At 35.4% G+C, this 13,387-nt stretch overlaps 2 protein-coding genes across 2 annotated transcripts; both read right to left on the bottom strand.

The window, feature by feature from the left end:
- Nucleotides 1-1,188: 1,188 nt before the first annotated feature.
- On the bottom strand, nt 1,189-3,195 carry LOC110998467 (fibroblast growth factor receptor substrate 2). Its single transcript, XM_022267136.2, has 2 exons — nt 2,695-3,195; nt 1,189-2,599 (listed from the first exon to the last, which is right to left on the bottom strand). The coding sequence occupies exons 1-2, from the start codon at nt 2,912-2,914 to the stop codon at nt 1,302-1,304; spliced, it is 1,518 nt and encodes a 505-aa protein (XP_022122828.2). The 5' UTR covers nt 2,915-3,195; the 3' UTR covers nt 1,189-1,301.
- Nucleotides 3,196-9,531: 6,336 nt separating this feature from the next.
- Nucleotides 9,532-11,319, bottom strand: LOC110998466 (rab3 GTPase-activating protein regulatory subunit). Its single transcript, XM_045629560.1, has 3 exons — nt 10,696-11,319; nt 9,939-10,136; nt 9,532-9,725 (listed from the first exon to the last, which is right to left on the bottom strand). The coding sequence occupies exons 1-3, from the start codon at nt 11,026-11,028 to the stop codon at nt 9,552-9,554; spliced, it is 705 nt and encodes a 234-aa protein (XP_045485516.1). The 5' UTR covers nt 11,029-11,319; the 3' UTR covers nt 9,532-9,551.
- Nucleotides 11,320-13,387: the final 2,068 nt, after the last annotated feature.

Below are 13,387 nucleotides of genomic sequence, written 5' to 3'. Positions count from 1 at the left end.
TCGAGTTTTGAGTTGTTGATACAGTAAATTTTTGGCATTTGGGCTTATTTATACATGAAAACATCTTCAAGATCGACAATTCCAATTCCATATACCCGTGTACTGATAGTGTTTGACAATTTTGAAACAATACAGGGCCAGAGAAGTAACTGCCTTATCTCCAGTATTTATAGGTAAACGAACTTGAACCATCGGTGACAATTTAAGTAATGCGCTTGAGCTTAAAACTGGAGATCGATTCATCATTTGAACGATTTTACTTGCTCAGCGATTTTTGCATTTAAAATCAAAAAATTTGTAAAAAAAAAATAGTACAAATTCTACAAAATTATCTATAGACAAAATAAATTAATATCTAAGTTTATAAAACATACTTTCTCTTATCAAGTTTTCTTTAGTACAAACTAATACCAAAAGAAGACATCATTAAACTCCTTACGCAATACTCTTATCTTGACACAAACATAATAGCTGTCTATAAACTGATATTTCTTTGAAGTACCTATAGCAACTTAAAGTTACCATTATAGAGTTTCGTTTTCCATTTTGGTGGTCTTACTTGCTTAAATACAGTGAGAAGAGCAATTGCACTTAATACACCTGAATACATAAATCTTTGGCATTTTAAACAACTTATGTAAGCAGTAACCTTAATATTAGGATAATTATTTACTAACAATAATTGTGCCTTCTAGGATGGCTACATATATTTTATCCTATACAATCAAGTAAAAAAATTTACACATTTCGTCCATTTAGGCCTGTCACAAATCGCTGTATTACTTACATACTTCTTATATCATATTTTCATAGTACCTAATTTGAAACAATTATACTAAACAGCCAGTTTATAGTAATAATTATTTCTGAATGATATATCTACATTAGACATTATTAAAACAAAATGGTTAGCTTTGGTCAAGAATATCGCTTTGGACATACAAATAGTGTTATAATTATGTTACATCAGTATTTTGTAACTTATAATTTATGAATTACCAAAGTATGTATAAGGCTTTCTCATTTTATAAAAATTTTGGCATGTGTGCAAGTAAAGTGTATAAGTGTAACCTGTTGTGGATGCATCCAATGTGTTTGTATTGTGTTTTATTTTTGACTTTGTTTTTATTATAAGGATGTATCTGTCTGGTTTCCCAATAAAAAAAAAAAAAAAAAAAAAAAAATGGTAACACAAATGATCCTAATACTCCTATAGTATATTGTATATTCAGTAACACCACAGTCATGTAATAGATAATAATGATGATAAAGTATTATTCTCAACTAGAATAGAATTTTCTTTACTTCCTTTCACAAGCATTTGAAATAATAACACATGAGTTATGTCTGCTTTTACGACCATCAAGGTTTGCATCAGCGGCTGCTGCAACTGAAGTTAATGCGACTGTTTTGTCAAAATCTATAGTGGTATAGCCTATGCTAGCTGTTGTGGCTAATGATGGTACAGCATTTGTACTTGAACCTTTATCTATACTATTTTGTGATACAATTCGGCTTCTTGCATGTGAGGAATAAGATGCAGTACTATTATTCTTAGAACTATTATTTGATTGACTCTCAGGGCTTGCTGCTTGCACACCTGTTCGTAGAGTTTCTTTATTTGTATCAATATCTAAAACAGCATAGTTGACTTCTAGTTCCTCCACTGGTGACATAGACATAAAAGTATCAGATTCAGAATATTTCTGATTATGATCATGTTTTTTGATATTCTCAGCCATTTCACCTATCATAAGATTAGCATATGTGTTGACCTCTGGGTTAGAACCAATAGTCAGATTGCAATACTCTACTGGTTTGGGTGTAACTGGTGTGATAGGTATGTCATTTTTAACAGGTTCTACGGGAAGTTGTTCATTTGGTGTAATATTAACATATAGCCTGGTAGGATCTCTGACAGCATCTTTTTGATCAACATTCAGGTCCGAATTTATGTTTGTCTGTATGGCAAGATCAGCATGCAATTTATCACTATCTTCTAGTGATTTTTGGTCAATATCATTTGTCATTTCATTAGATGGCCCTCCTTCATTTTCCATATACCTCCCTTTAAGAAACCTTGTCTCATCCTCAATGTCTCTGATAGCAATTAAAGCCATTTCACGTCTTAAGGTTTTTCTAAGTTTTGCCAAGTCCCTATTAAGTTCATTAGAATACATATGTCGCCCATCTCCAAGTTCAGACTGATTGTTATTGTGTTCCCTTTTAAAATTTCTCACTTGGTAGATATTAGTAGCATGAGTATTTGTTTGGGTACGTCCATTCAATGGTTGGACTACCTCTAATATATCTGCACTAGATGGAGACCTGGGAGTTGGATTACGTGGCAATGGTGGCAATATAGGATTATTGTTCAGAACTGTATCTGGTTGTCCATTATCCACTGAAGATCTGTGAACCACACTAGCTTGAAGTGTTTGTCGGCTTTGAGGAGATGGATTGATTCTTGATACTGGATATGACACTGAATCATGGACAACATTTCGTAATTGTATTTGTTGTTGCAGGGTTCTAAAGAGCACAGATGCTCTTCGGCATCTAAATGCATATATTCCTTCACCTGTTTCACATCTCCGTCCTGAAATTTATTGTCAAAAAATCACAATAAAACCCTATTATGCATAGTAACTTAGATTGTAATAAAATATATTTATTTAAGTTTGTCACACTTACCTGACTCAAAACTGAATAAATCTCCTTCAAAGCCATATCTTCGTAAAGAATGTAGTGGCCATACTGTTGAATCTCTGCCTTCTCTATAAAGAATGATATCTATATCTGTTATTTCTAACTGACCAGAACACAGGTCTGAGCCATCTTCATCAATATTAACAACGCGAAATATATTTGGATGCAAGTCAGAAATTTCCTTTTTGCTATAGAAACATCCCATCGCGATAACAGTAATTACAATTATTTATCAAATTCGAATGTTATACCTATCCATTAAACAACACATTTAAAACATTCATCGACCTCTACGAAACACCGTTTCAGCTGGACTTCGCATCTTCTTTCTATCAGACTTCTATTTATATGTAACGTTATCATTAAACTAATAATAAACACAGTTTTCACTTTAATAATTATTATGTAAATTGTTTGGTATATATTTTAATAATCACATAATAATAATAATATGTAATGACTTTATTTCCTTAAACCACAGATTAAGTAGAGACTGCAGAGAAGTCATCAGTCAGTACAGATTTAGTAGACTATGAAGAGACTTGTCAGAAAAGATACCAAGGTCTTGCATAAAAATGGTCACGTGATACAGCATGAGCTATATAGTTGCTGTTAATGTGGCATGTATAAAAGTTAACCCAAAATATCCTCGTGATATATTGTGACAAGCGCTTGTTCTATTAGCAATTAGCTGATGGTTACCGATCGTCGGACCCAGTCAGCTTTGTAATATTAAGTCAGATAAACTGCAGATTACAAAACTTGTGGTGTGCTTCACTCAACGAAAACTCATTCAAACTCAAAAATATCTTTATTCATATACGTGAACATGTACACTTATGAACGTCAAAAAAAACAAATTAAATTAATTGTAAATTTACATTTACAACCAGTTCGCAAGTGAACCTACATACGCCTCTACTGTGTACGCGCGGTGCGTCACCGAACGCTACCACGAGAAATTTGTGTTTAAAGGCGCTGAGATACCCTTAACTAATGAATCATTAGTTTTCACTTCACAGGCACTTGGCACTGATACTACAAGCTCTAGTCTCTACTATATACAATTATTGGACTTTAAATTCACGAATATTCAGGCATTTTAAATGATTTATGCGGCAGAACGTTAATTATACTTACGTAGTTATCCATAAAACTTATTATACAAAAATATTAGTCCTACTAGTTGATATTAATAAAATAACAATTAACCAAAAGTTTACTCTGATTTTTTATGCTGTATACGATAGCTTTCGATTTTATTTATATATATATATATAATAACTGTTATAATTATTATGGATTCCGTCGTTGCGGGTTTAAGTGTTAACACGTGTTTCGGATTTAATTATTTAGTTTTTTCTATTTTTATCGTAGTTTAAGCTGACTTATCTAATTGGTGGTGGTTAATTAATAACATCAACTAATAACGTAAGTTATTTTTATTTATTTTTTAATTTTTCCCTTTAACTTGTTATATTTTTAGTAGTCCTTAATGGAGAAACATCCTCCAGACCCTCCGGATCCTCCGGATAGGGTCTCTTCTCCGGTTGAGTTAATGGATTCATCCCCCTCAATGTTTTCCCATCCCGGTGTCAAACGCAGACTCGACACTGACAAAGAAGTTTTAATGGAACCCTCTAAAAAACCATTGATTGAAGGCCGGTCATCTGCTGATGATGTCAACCCTGGGTTTTATACCCATCCATCATTAACTGACTCACCCAAGACTTACCTTGTCAATGACAAGGGTCCTTTTATAGTACATGTTTCTTGCCCTGAAGCTGACCCATCCGCTGGTACATCAATCCGCCCAATTAAGTTTGGTCACTTCTTGGTCAAAAACAAAGTAGCCAACATTGTTCGAGATGGTGTCAAGAAAGTGGGTCGTAACAGAATATCTGTTGAGTTTAAGTCGGGTTTAGATGCCAATAATTTTATATCTAGTCCCATAGTACCTTCCAGCAATTATTCTGTTACTATTCCCAATTATGTTTCCCGTATGGGCCTTGTGAGAGGTGTCCCAGCTGATTGGTCGATGCAAGAATTTGTTGAGACTGTTGAAATTCCCGAAGGTTTTGGTATAGTCCTCAAGGCCAGACGCCTAAATCGCAAGACAATCTCCGATGGTCAAATTACATGGACTCCAACACAAACCGTTGTTTTGACGTTTCAAGGACAAAATCTTCCGGAGAGAATATTCTCCTGTCATAATTCCCTCCCCGTAGATACTTACCAACTTCCGACAATCCAGTGTCTTAACTGTTGCAGATTTGGCCATGTTAAGTCACAATGCCGGTCGAAACCTAGATGTTTTCGTTGTACTCTAGCCCATTCTGGCGATGAATGTAATATCCCGGAAACAAAATCATTATGTTTATTTTGTACTGCCCCACACTTTGCAACCAACAAAGCATGCCCTGAGCATAATAGACAAAGAAATATTAAACACTGTATGTCGCAGGAAAATATATCCTATCTGGAAGCATCAGCTCGCTTTAGACCTAGCAGTGGCAAATCTTTTGCAGATTCTGCAAAAGCTACCCCGTCCTCTTCATTCAGTTTATCCCAGCCCATTATTATACCTTCCCAAGTATCCCCCCAGACTACATCATACAGGAAAACTATATTTCTCCCTTCTCGCTCTAGGCCAACATCAGGTAAATCTTATGATAAAGCGGCCCATGAGGCCATTACTTCCAATTTACCCTCATGTTTACCAAATGGTTGTGCCATAAGCCCCTCTTCCCTTATCAACAATGAAGTTTCCCCTAATGAAAATCTTCTTGACTGCTTATGGTCATTGATTTGTAACATGCTATCTAAGTATGATGATATCCCCGTACCGTCCCACGTTGCCCAAAAAATCAACTTGCTCCACTCATTTGTTACCAAAAATGGCGAATCTGGTGATTCAGTGGAATTGTAAGAGTATTCGTAATAAAAAATCCGAATTAGCCTTTCTGATCAACAAATTCTCTCCATCTATTCTAGCCATATCGGAGACTTGGTTATTGCCGGATTCCCGCTTTAGGGTTTCTGGGTATCGTTGTCTCCGAGATGACAGGGATGATGGCTATGCTGGCTGTGCCTTTTTGGTCAGTCGATCTCTCACCTTCCACTCATTATCCCTTCCTCATAGTGATGGTATTAATGCTGTGGCTATGAGGGCTTTTAATATCTCATTTATTTCTGTTTATATTCCCCATCCCCATTTTGACCTCATTTCTGATGATTCTCCTCTCTTAAAATTTAATCTGAACCAGGCCAATTGGTCAGACTTTTCATCCACTATGGACTCAAAAATAGCTGCGCTCCCCGCAGTTTCTGCTGAAAACTGTCTATCTTCATACAATGATTTTATCAATTCCCTTAACTCATCTGCCTGTTTACATATTCCTCTTAAACCTTCAACACATAGAAAAATTTCCCCTCCTTGGTGGGATTCCGAATGCACAGAGATGATTCAAAAAAGAAAAGCATCAGAAAGGTCATACAGTCTCTACATGACCTTGGAAAACTTTTTAATTTATCAACAAGCCTCTGCAGCTGCTCGTAGACTTTTTAATAAAAAAAAACGTCTTGGGTGGCATAAGTTTTGTGAGAGCATGTCTCCTGGTACCCCTTCGTCTGTGGTTTGGAGGCAGATCAGAAGATTCCGATGTTCGCTCAATTCCTACGATGTCCCTTTCAATGATCCTTCCAGCTGGATTACCTCCTTTGCCGACAAATTGGCTCCTTCTTCAGTCCCTTTTTATGATTGTCTTCCTTTTAAGTATAATTCTTTTATCCCCTCTTCAAACAGTCTGGATTGTCAATTTTCCTTGGAAGAACTCAACAAATCATTAAATGGTCTTTCTGACTCTTCCCCTGGAGTAGATGGAATCCCCTACTCATTCCTCATAAATTCTTCGTTAGGCACGAAAAGATACTATCTTGATTTAGTCAACATATTTTTCGATCTTGGAATTATTCCTGACTCATGGAATCGACAAATCGTCATTCCACTGCTTAAACCTGGCAAGGACCCATCAGATTTCTCTTCATACAGACCTATTGCTTTGTCTTCCACCCTCTTAAAAATTATGGAATATATGATTAAAAATCGTTTAGAATGGTTTTGTGAAAATAACAATATCCTCGCAAAATCCCAGTTCGGTTTCAGGAAGGGCTTGAGTACGACGGATAGTCTAAGTGTCATAACCACCGATATTCGGATTGCTTTTAAAAAGAAACAGTTCCTTGTGGGTGTTTTCTTGGATATCGCATCTGCGTATGACCACGTGCTGGTTCCAGTGCTCAGGCAAAAAATGCTTCAGCTGAGTATCCCTGAGAAGTTAACTAACTTCTCAGGGATACTCAGCTGAAGCATTTTGCAAATATAAGCAATTGCAAATAAAACGTACTAGTACGTTTTATTTGCAATTCTATTTCGTGTCGTTGTGTTATTATAAGATCCCAAAATACCGAGCTGTCTCCTAGATCTATATGGAGGGGCTTACCTCAAGGTTCTGTGTTGAGTCCACTCCTGTATAATATTTACACCTATGATCTGGAGCTTGTAGTGAATTCCTTCTGTCAGATCCTTCAATACGCGGACGATGTAGCCTTATACCTTTCATCAAATTCAATTGAAGAAGCATCATCACGCATAAATTCGGCTCTGGATTACTTGGGTGATTGGTTAGATGATCATGGTCTTTCCATTTCTGTGTCCAAATGTACGGCAGTCACGTTTACTAGAAAATACAGGGTTCCTCAATGTAACATTTCATTTAAAGGGTCCCCGGTGTCTTGCTCTAAGCATGTAAAATTTTTAGGCCTTATTTTAGACTCAAAATTAAACGGTGTTCCCCATTTCAACCATGTCATTAAAAAAAGTGAGAAGGGTGTTAACGTTCTTCGTTCGTTATCTGGTGTGAGATGGGGAGCACATCCCTACTCGCAAAAGCTTTTATACAATGCTGTAGTACGAAGTCATTTTGATTATGGCACCTTCCTTTTAGATCCTGGCAACAAGCAAGCCCTTGACAAAATTTCCAAAATTCAATCAAAATCTTTACGCATCATCCTTGGTGCTATGAAATCCTCACCCATCAATGCTCTCCAAATAGAATGTGCTGACCCCCCCCTGTATCTGCGTAGACAATTTTTAAGTGACCGATTCTTCATCAAAGTCCTTCAATATTCTTCACACTCCATCTTGTCCAAATTACGTCGCTTATCTTCTCTTACGATGCCATCTAGTACAGGTAATGTTCCATGCCTATTACTCAGTTTTAAGAAACTATCTCGTCTTCCTAATCCCGTTGAAAGTTTCCCTAGTAATCCCTTGTTTTTAAATAGTTACGAATCCCTCATTTTTGATCCTAAAATAATTTTAAACTTTGGAATTGATATAAAATCCCCCCAAGCTTCCATTTCTTTTCTAGAAAAAATTTCTAAAGACTGGCAGGGATGGTTGCCGATGTATACTGATGCCTCCAAGTTTCCCAGTAATGAGTGCATCGGTGCGGCTGTATGGGTCCCTTCATACAAAACAGTTTTGAGCTATAAACTTCCTCCTTTGACCTCCGTATTTTCAGGTGAAGCTTTTGCAATTCTGGAGGCTGTTTTGTACGCTGAGTCCCATAACCTGAATAAAGTTACAATTTTTTCCGATTCTCGCAGCTGCTTACAGGCAATTCTTTCTAATCCATTTAGATCTAAAAAAAAACATATTACAATTTTAAAAATAAGAGAAGCTTTGTTTAGGTGTAGTAAAAAAGATATTCAAATTGTACTTATATGGATACCTAGTCATTGTGGTATAGCGGGTAATGAAACTGCTGACTCTTGTGCAAAAGGTGCTATTTTCTGCGGGTCTTGTCAGCACCCTAACATCTCAGCCCACGACCTAACAGCTCTTGCATACTCCCACCTTCTAAAATCCTGGACTATTGATTGGCAATCTTCTAAAGAAAAAACCGGCAAGCACTATGCCAATATTCAATATTCAATCCCTTCTTCGCCGTGGTTTTTTAAACATAAGTTTTTAAGCAAAAAGGTCACATCTTTAATCTGCCGTCTTCGTATCGGGCACGCTTGTACTCCCGTTCACTTAGCCAAAATTAAAATTAAAGACAGTTCTCTCTGTGAGTGTGGTATGGACGAAGGCTCGACAGATCATATATTTTTTAACTGTTCTCTAATTAATGACTCGTTATATGACCACCTACCTCCAAACTTCCCTCGTCCATGTAACCTTAACTCCCTTCTTTCCCTCCCATCCAGTCCTATCGTCAAAATGTTAGGGAAATTTATTTCTGCTAATAAATTAAACTTATAGGATTCTCCCCTCCATAACTTGTAGTATTATGTTAACCTCTTGTATATATTAGTATATATCTATGATTGAAGTAAGCTTTGTGTGTGTTGTCTTTTTTCTGTGAAGTCATTTTTGTTTTGGGTAACTCTGCTTAGATTTAAATCAATCCATCAAATCTATCCTCACCGTGATAATGCTTAGAACGTGACATTGGCGGAATTGTGATTGACACAGAAGTCGCCATTAAAAATAAAATGAATGAATGTTATAATTATTATAGATAATATTGGTTTTAGCAAGGACTTTTGGTTTCCCAGTACGAACGTACACGAACATAGTACATACGTTCGAATAAAACCGGAGCTGTCAGGTTTCTGCTACTGACATCATTGTTATAATGTTTAGATAAAGAAAAAAAAACTGTTATTAATTGAATTCTTAACAAAACTATCGAAATATTTGTACTAGGCTTCTTAATATAATTCATAGTTTAATTAAATACAAACAAATCAGTTATATATATTAATTATTATATTTATAGATTTCTTCGTAACAAAACTTCACAACTTTCAATTAAGAGCTTCGCCGTTTTTACATCAGCCTGATCAATTGTTTCTGAATCTTTTTTATCAATTTGTATCAATAACTTTTGAAGAAGCAAAACAGTTGATGACAAAGATGGACATGGAGGAATAGAAGAATCGGGAAGCTGAAATACACAAAAAAAATTAAGTGCGATTTCGATCAATGTAAATAACTATAATATATAAATGTTTGATTTCTATAAATAGCAAGGATTCTTTGGTTCCTGCTATTAAAAGATCAGATTAGATAAGCTTCTTTAATTTAAGAATTTTAAATCGTGTTTGTTGTATTTGAACCGCAACAGATTGTTAAAATGCGTAGGTAATTTAATACAAACCGTGTTTTGAATCTTTTTATAAACTTGTGGTGGAATTGCGACTATCCATTCTGGCTGATTTTTCGTATTCTCTAAGCTTTTTTTTAGTCTTTGTATGGTGATAGCAAGAAGCGGAGGTAGCAGCGACTTCGGTTCATTGATTAAAACTAACATATTTTCAGCTAAACTATCGTAGCCCATGTGATACAAGCCAATAACCTGTAATAATTACAATTAAAAAAAAATTATATTGATCCTAAATTTTACGGCACCTTGGTTGGATATTAAAATTTCTACGAGTAATGACACCATACTATTTATAGGAGAAAGTAGCAAACTGAAAAGTTAACATAGAATTGAGTGCCGACCGTCGCTCATGACCTGCAAAGTAGTGCCGAGAGGAATGCAAAAGTAGCATCGTATATCTTAAAAATATTATTTCGAAACCACTTTTACAGGGCGACAACAAAAATTGCTCGCTTATAACTTTTTTATTGAAGCCGGTATGTTCATGCATTGCAAGATGCTCATTATCTGACTGAATACTACGCAACTGTTTTGAAACTATCTCTTTAGAATAAAGTTGAAACAACATTAAATATTTACTTCACTCTTTCAAAACTTTAAAAACTAAGAAAGCGAAGAACAAAGGTGTGAAACCCCTTGCCTTTCAATCTTTCCTTAAATTTGTAACATGATTTTATACGAATTTATTTTGTACATGACTGTCTATTTTCTTTGCTATCTATAGTAAGTGTTATTACTTTATATTACTTACGTATTGACGTTTCACAAAGTCACTATTTATGACCCATAAATCGGCGAGACTTGTAATATTTTCTATCCACTTCAAACAATCACCATCATTATAAACTTTGCTTTGTTCGCTATTATCCACGCAGCTAATCGTCTCAATTGCTACACGAATGAGTTTTGTCAAGTATTTCATTCTTGGGTTAAACAACTTTTCTGATGGTTTCAAATTACATTCTCTTTGCGTATGTCCAGCAAGAGCTTCGACTACAATCTGATAATCGATATCAAATAAGGTATCTAAAGGCTTTGAAAATTTCACATTAAAATAACACTGATAGTAAATTGCACAAGACATCTGATAAATTAATTTCAATATATCAGAGTTAATGTTCGTTGTATCCTGTGCCACCTCAACCAGACAGGGCAGACTCTCATCCCATATTTTCTCAAACTGAATCGCATCCTTTTCCCGATCGGGTAAGGCAACAGAACACTGATAAAAATCGTTCAGAAATGTTGTGATAATTCCCAAAATTCTTTTTAAGCTTTCGCTGTCAAAATTCAAGTCCTGTAAACAAAGTTGGTCCTTGGGTAATTTACCCACTTTGTTTACTAAACGGCAACTCAAATCGAAAACTTGTTTTATGGTAGGGGAGCCCACGATGCTAAATGGGGATTTACTCGAGCGTCGTGGAGACCTATTGGGTTGCAAAGCTTAGATGATAAGAAGAAAAAAATGTTATATGATATATACCTTTTCATCGGTGGGAAAAGCGGCTATAGATGTTTAAATATGTAAAAAAAAACTGTTGCATGGACATACTCGAGCGCGTCAGATATTGATAGCATCAATGTCCTACGTATTTTTAATAATGTACGTATGTTAATCTGATCATTTGCATGATGGGGGTGATTGTACGTAAGGGTTAAAAATGAAAAAAAAAAAAATTTAATCGAGCGCGTCAGGTTTTCTAAGGGGGTGTTAAGTGCACCAAAAAAAAAGCTCTCATTCAATAATCTGACGATTTCGATCAGACGCAAACTCGCAGCCATTATTATAATGTGCAAAAAAAATTCGCCATTTTGAAATACTCGAGCGCGTCAGATTAAGATATATATGGTTCAGATTTATATTCTAAACGTACTGTCTCATAATCTGACGATTATCTAGAGGGATTTGCCTGATCTGACAAAAAAAATATTAGAAAAACGGTTCACCCTAAAGGCCATCCCTGCAATTCCATTCCTGGGCGCTTAAAATTGTACTTATGAGCTCGCTGAGTTCAAAGAAATAATATTTCTATGCGTTTGAGTTCTTCCAGCTCGAAAGTCTGATAGAAGTTTCATTACACTATTTTTGAAATTTTCAAATCCCAATAACTTTTGAATGGATCAAGCAATTTTCCTGCGGTTGACGGCGATCGACGCATTTTTAAGCTCTAATTATTTAATTTCATCAAAAACGATAATTCGATATGAAATGTCGAAGTTATGTGATAGAAACACTTTTTTCGGTTTTCTTTCGTTCACGATATCTCTCGAACGAATCAACCGATTTTGACCAGTTTGGTGGCGATCGACGTCGTTTTTCAGGCTTAAAGGTGGATTAGTTTTTTGAAGTTGATGGATAAAGCCGTTTAAAAGTTATTGCAAAAAAACACTTTCAAAAAAACAAATTGTTATTTTTTTAGATTTTTCAAAATTTCTCAAAATCTATCGGTCCGAATCGGTTCAAATTCACATGAAATCTAATTTTGAGGAAAATGCGGAGAAGGAAATGTAGGCATCACGCAGCTGCACGCGTTTATCGCACGAACTTTATCGACGAAATTTTGTTATTTCGGCTTGCGGAAATCGTCAGATTATATATTTTTCAATATTCTTGAATTATTTCATTCAAAATAAAAAAAAAATTAGCTACGCTCGAGAATGTCAAGATGACGTTTTTTTTTTACAACTTTGCTGCCCTCCCCTCTCTTTACGTCACTCTCAAATTGTCAGATTAGTGAAATATACACTTTTTAGGATGTGATTAACTCACACTACCTTAATCTGACGCGCTCGAGAATGTCTGATGATCAATTTTTTTTTACTAATCTGATCCTGTATCCTTCACGGGCGGCCTTATATATGAGCCTCATATTTGGTGGAGGTACTTAACCGTGTACAAGGTATCCCCCTGTATATTAATCTGCCGCGCTTGAGTAAATCCCGAAATCCCCTCTTGGGCTCCCCTACTATATAGATGTGCGACGGTGATTGCGTTTCTCATTAATTGACGTATATTGCTCGTATCGTACGATTTACGAACATATATACGTGTCCATGATGATATATGCCGTCCAACTCGCACGAAATAGTTAAGTAATATTATACCAGAGTTATTTATACACTTAACAAATATATTTGAAACATATATATAAGTACTATACATAGCAAGAAAGAAAATAAGTAAATTCCCGAAAGGGATTGTTTAACATTGTCATATATTTTTACAGGATTTGGTGAGTATTGTTGGAAGAATCGTAAAGAGAACCTGATCGCGTTAAAAAAATACTGCTATAGAATTACATATTCACGTTAGAGTAAGATAAATATTTCAGTTATGTTACGTTTAGACTGTAATAAAAGACATTTGTTTAAACATCAACAGTGTTTTATTATGAAAATTTGTTTTGGCTATACGACTGTAAAGAATAAGAAAAAAAAAACAG

Source organism: Pieris rapae, chromosome 9 (genome assembly GCF_905147795.1).
Source record: "Pieris rapae chromosome 9, ilPieRapa1.1, whole genome shotgun sequence".
NCBI lineage: Eukaryota > Metazoa > Arthropoda > Insecta > Lepidoptera > Pieridae > Pieris > Pieris rapae.
Note: the sequence above shows the minus strand (reverse complement) of the source record. Positions and strands in the feature narration are given on the sequence as shown.

What these genes read in the sequence shown, in the direction of transcription:
- LOC110998467 (XM_022267136.2), bottom strand. Translation starts at nt 2,914, where the DNA reads ATGGGATGTTTCTATAGCAAAAAGGAAATTTCTGACTTGCATCCAAAT. An exon ending in TTTATTCAGTTTTGAGTCAG is followed by an intron (nt 2,600 to 2,694) that starts GTAAGTGTGACA and finishes AATAAATTTCAG; the next exon opens with GACGGAGATGTGAAACAGGT.
- LOC110998466 (XM_045629560.1), bottom strand. Translation starts at nt 11,028, where the DNA reads ATGTCTTGTGCAATTTACTATCAGTGTTATTTTAATGTGAAATTTTCA. An exon ending in ACTTTGTGAAACGTCAATAC is followed by an intron (nt 10,137 to 10,695) that starts GTAAGTAATATA and finishes TAATTATTACAG; the next exon opens with GTTATTGGCTTGTATCACAT. An exon ending in ATAAAAAGATTCAAAACACG is followed by an intron (nt 9,726 to 9,938) that starts GTTTGTATTAAA and finishes TGTGTATTTCAG; the next exon opens with CTTCCCGATTCTTCTATTCC.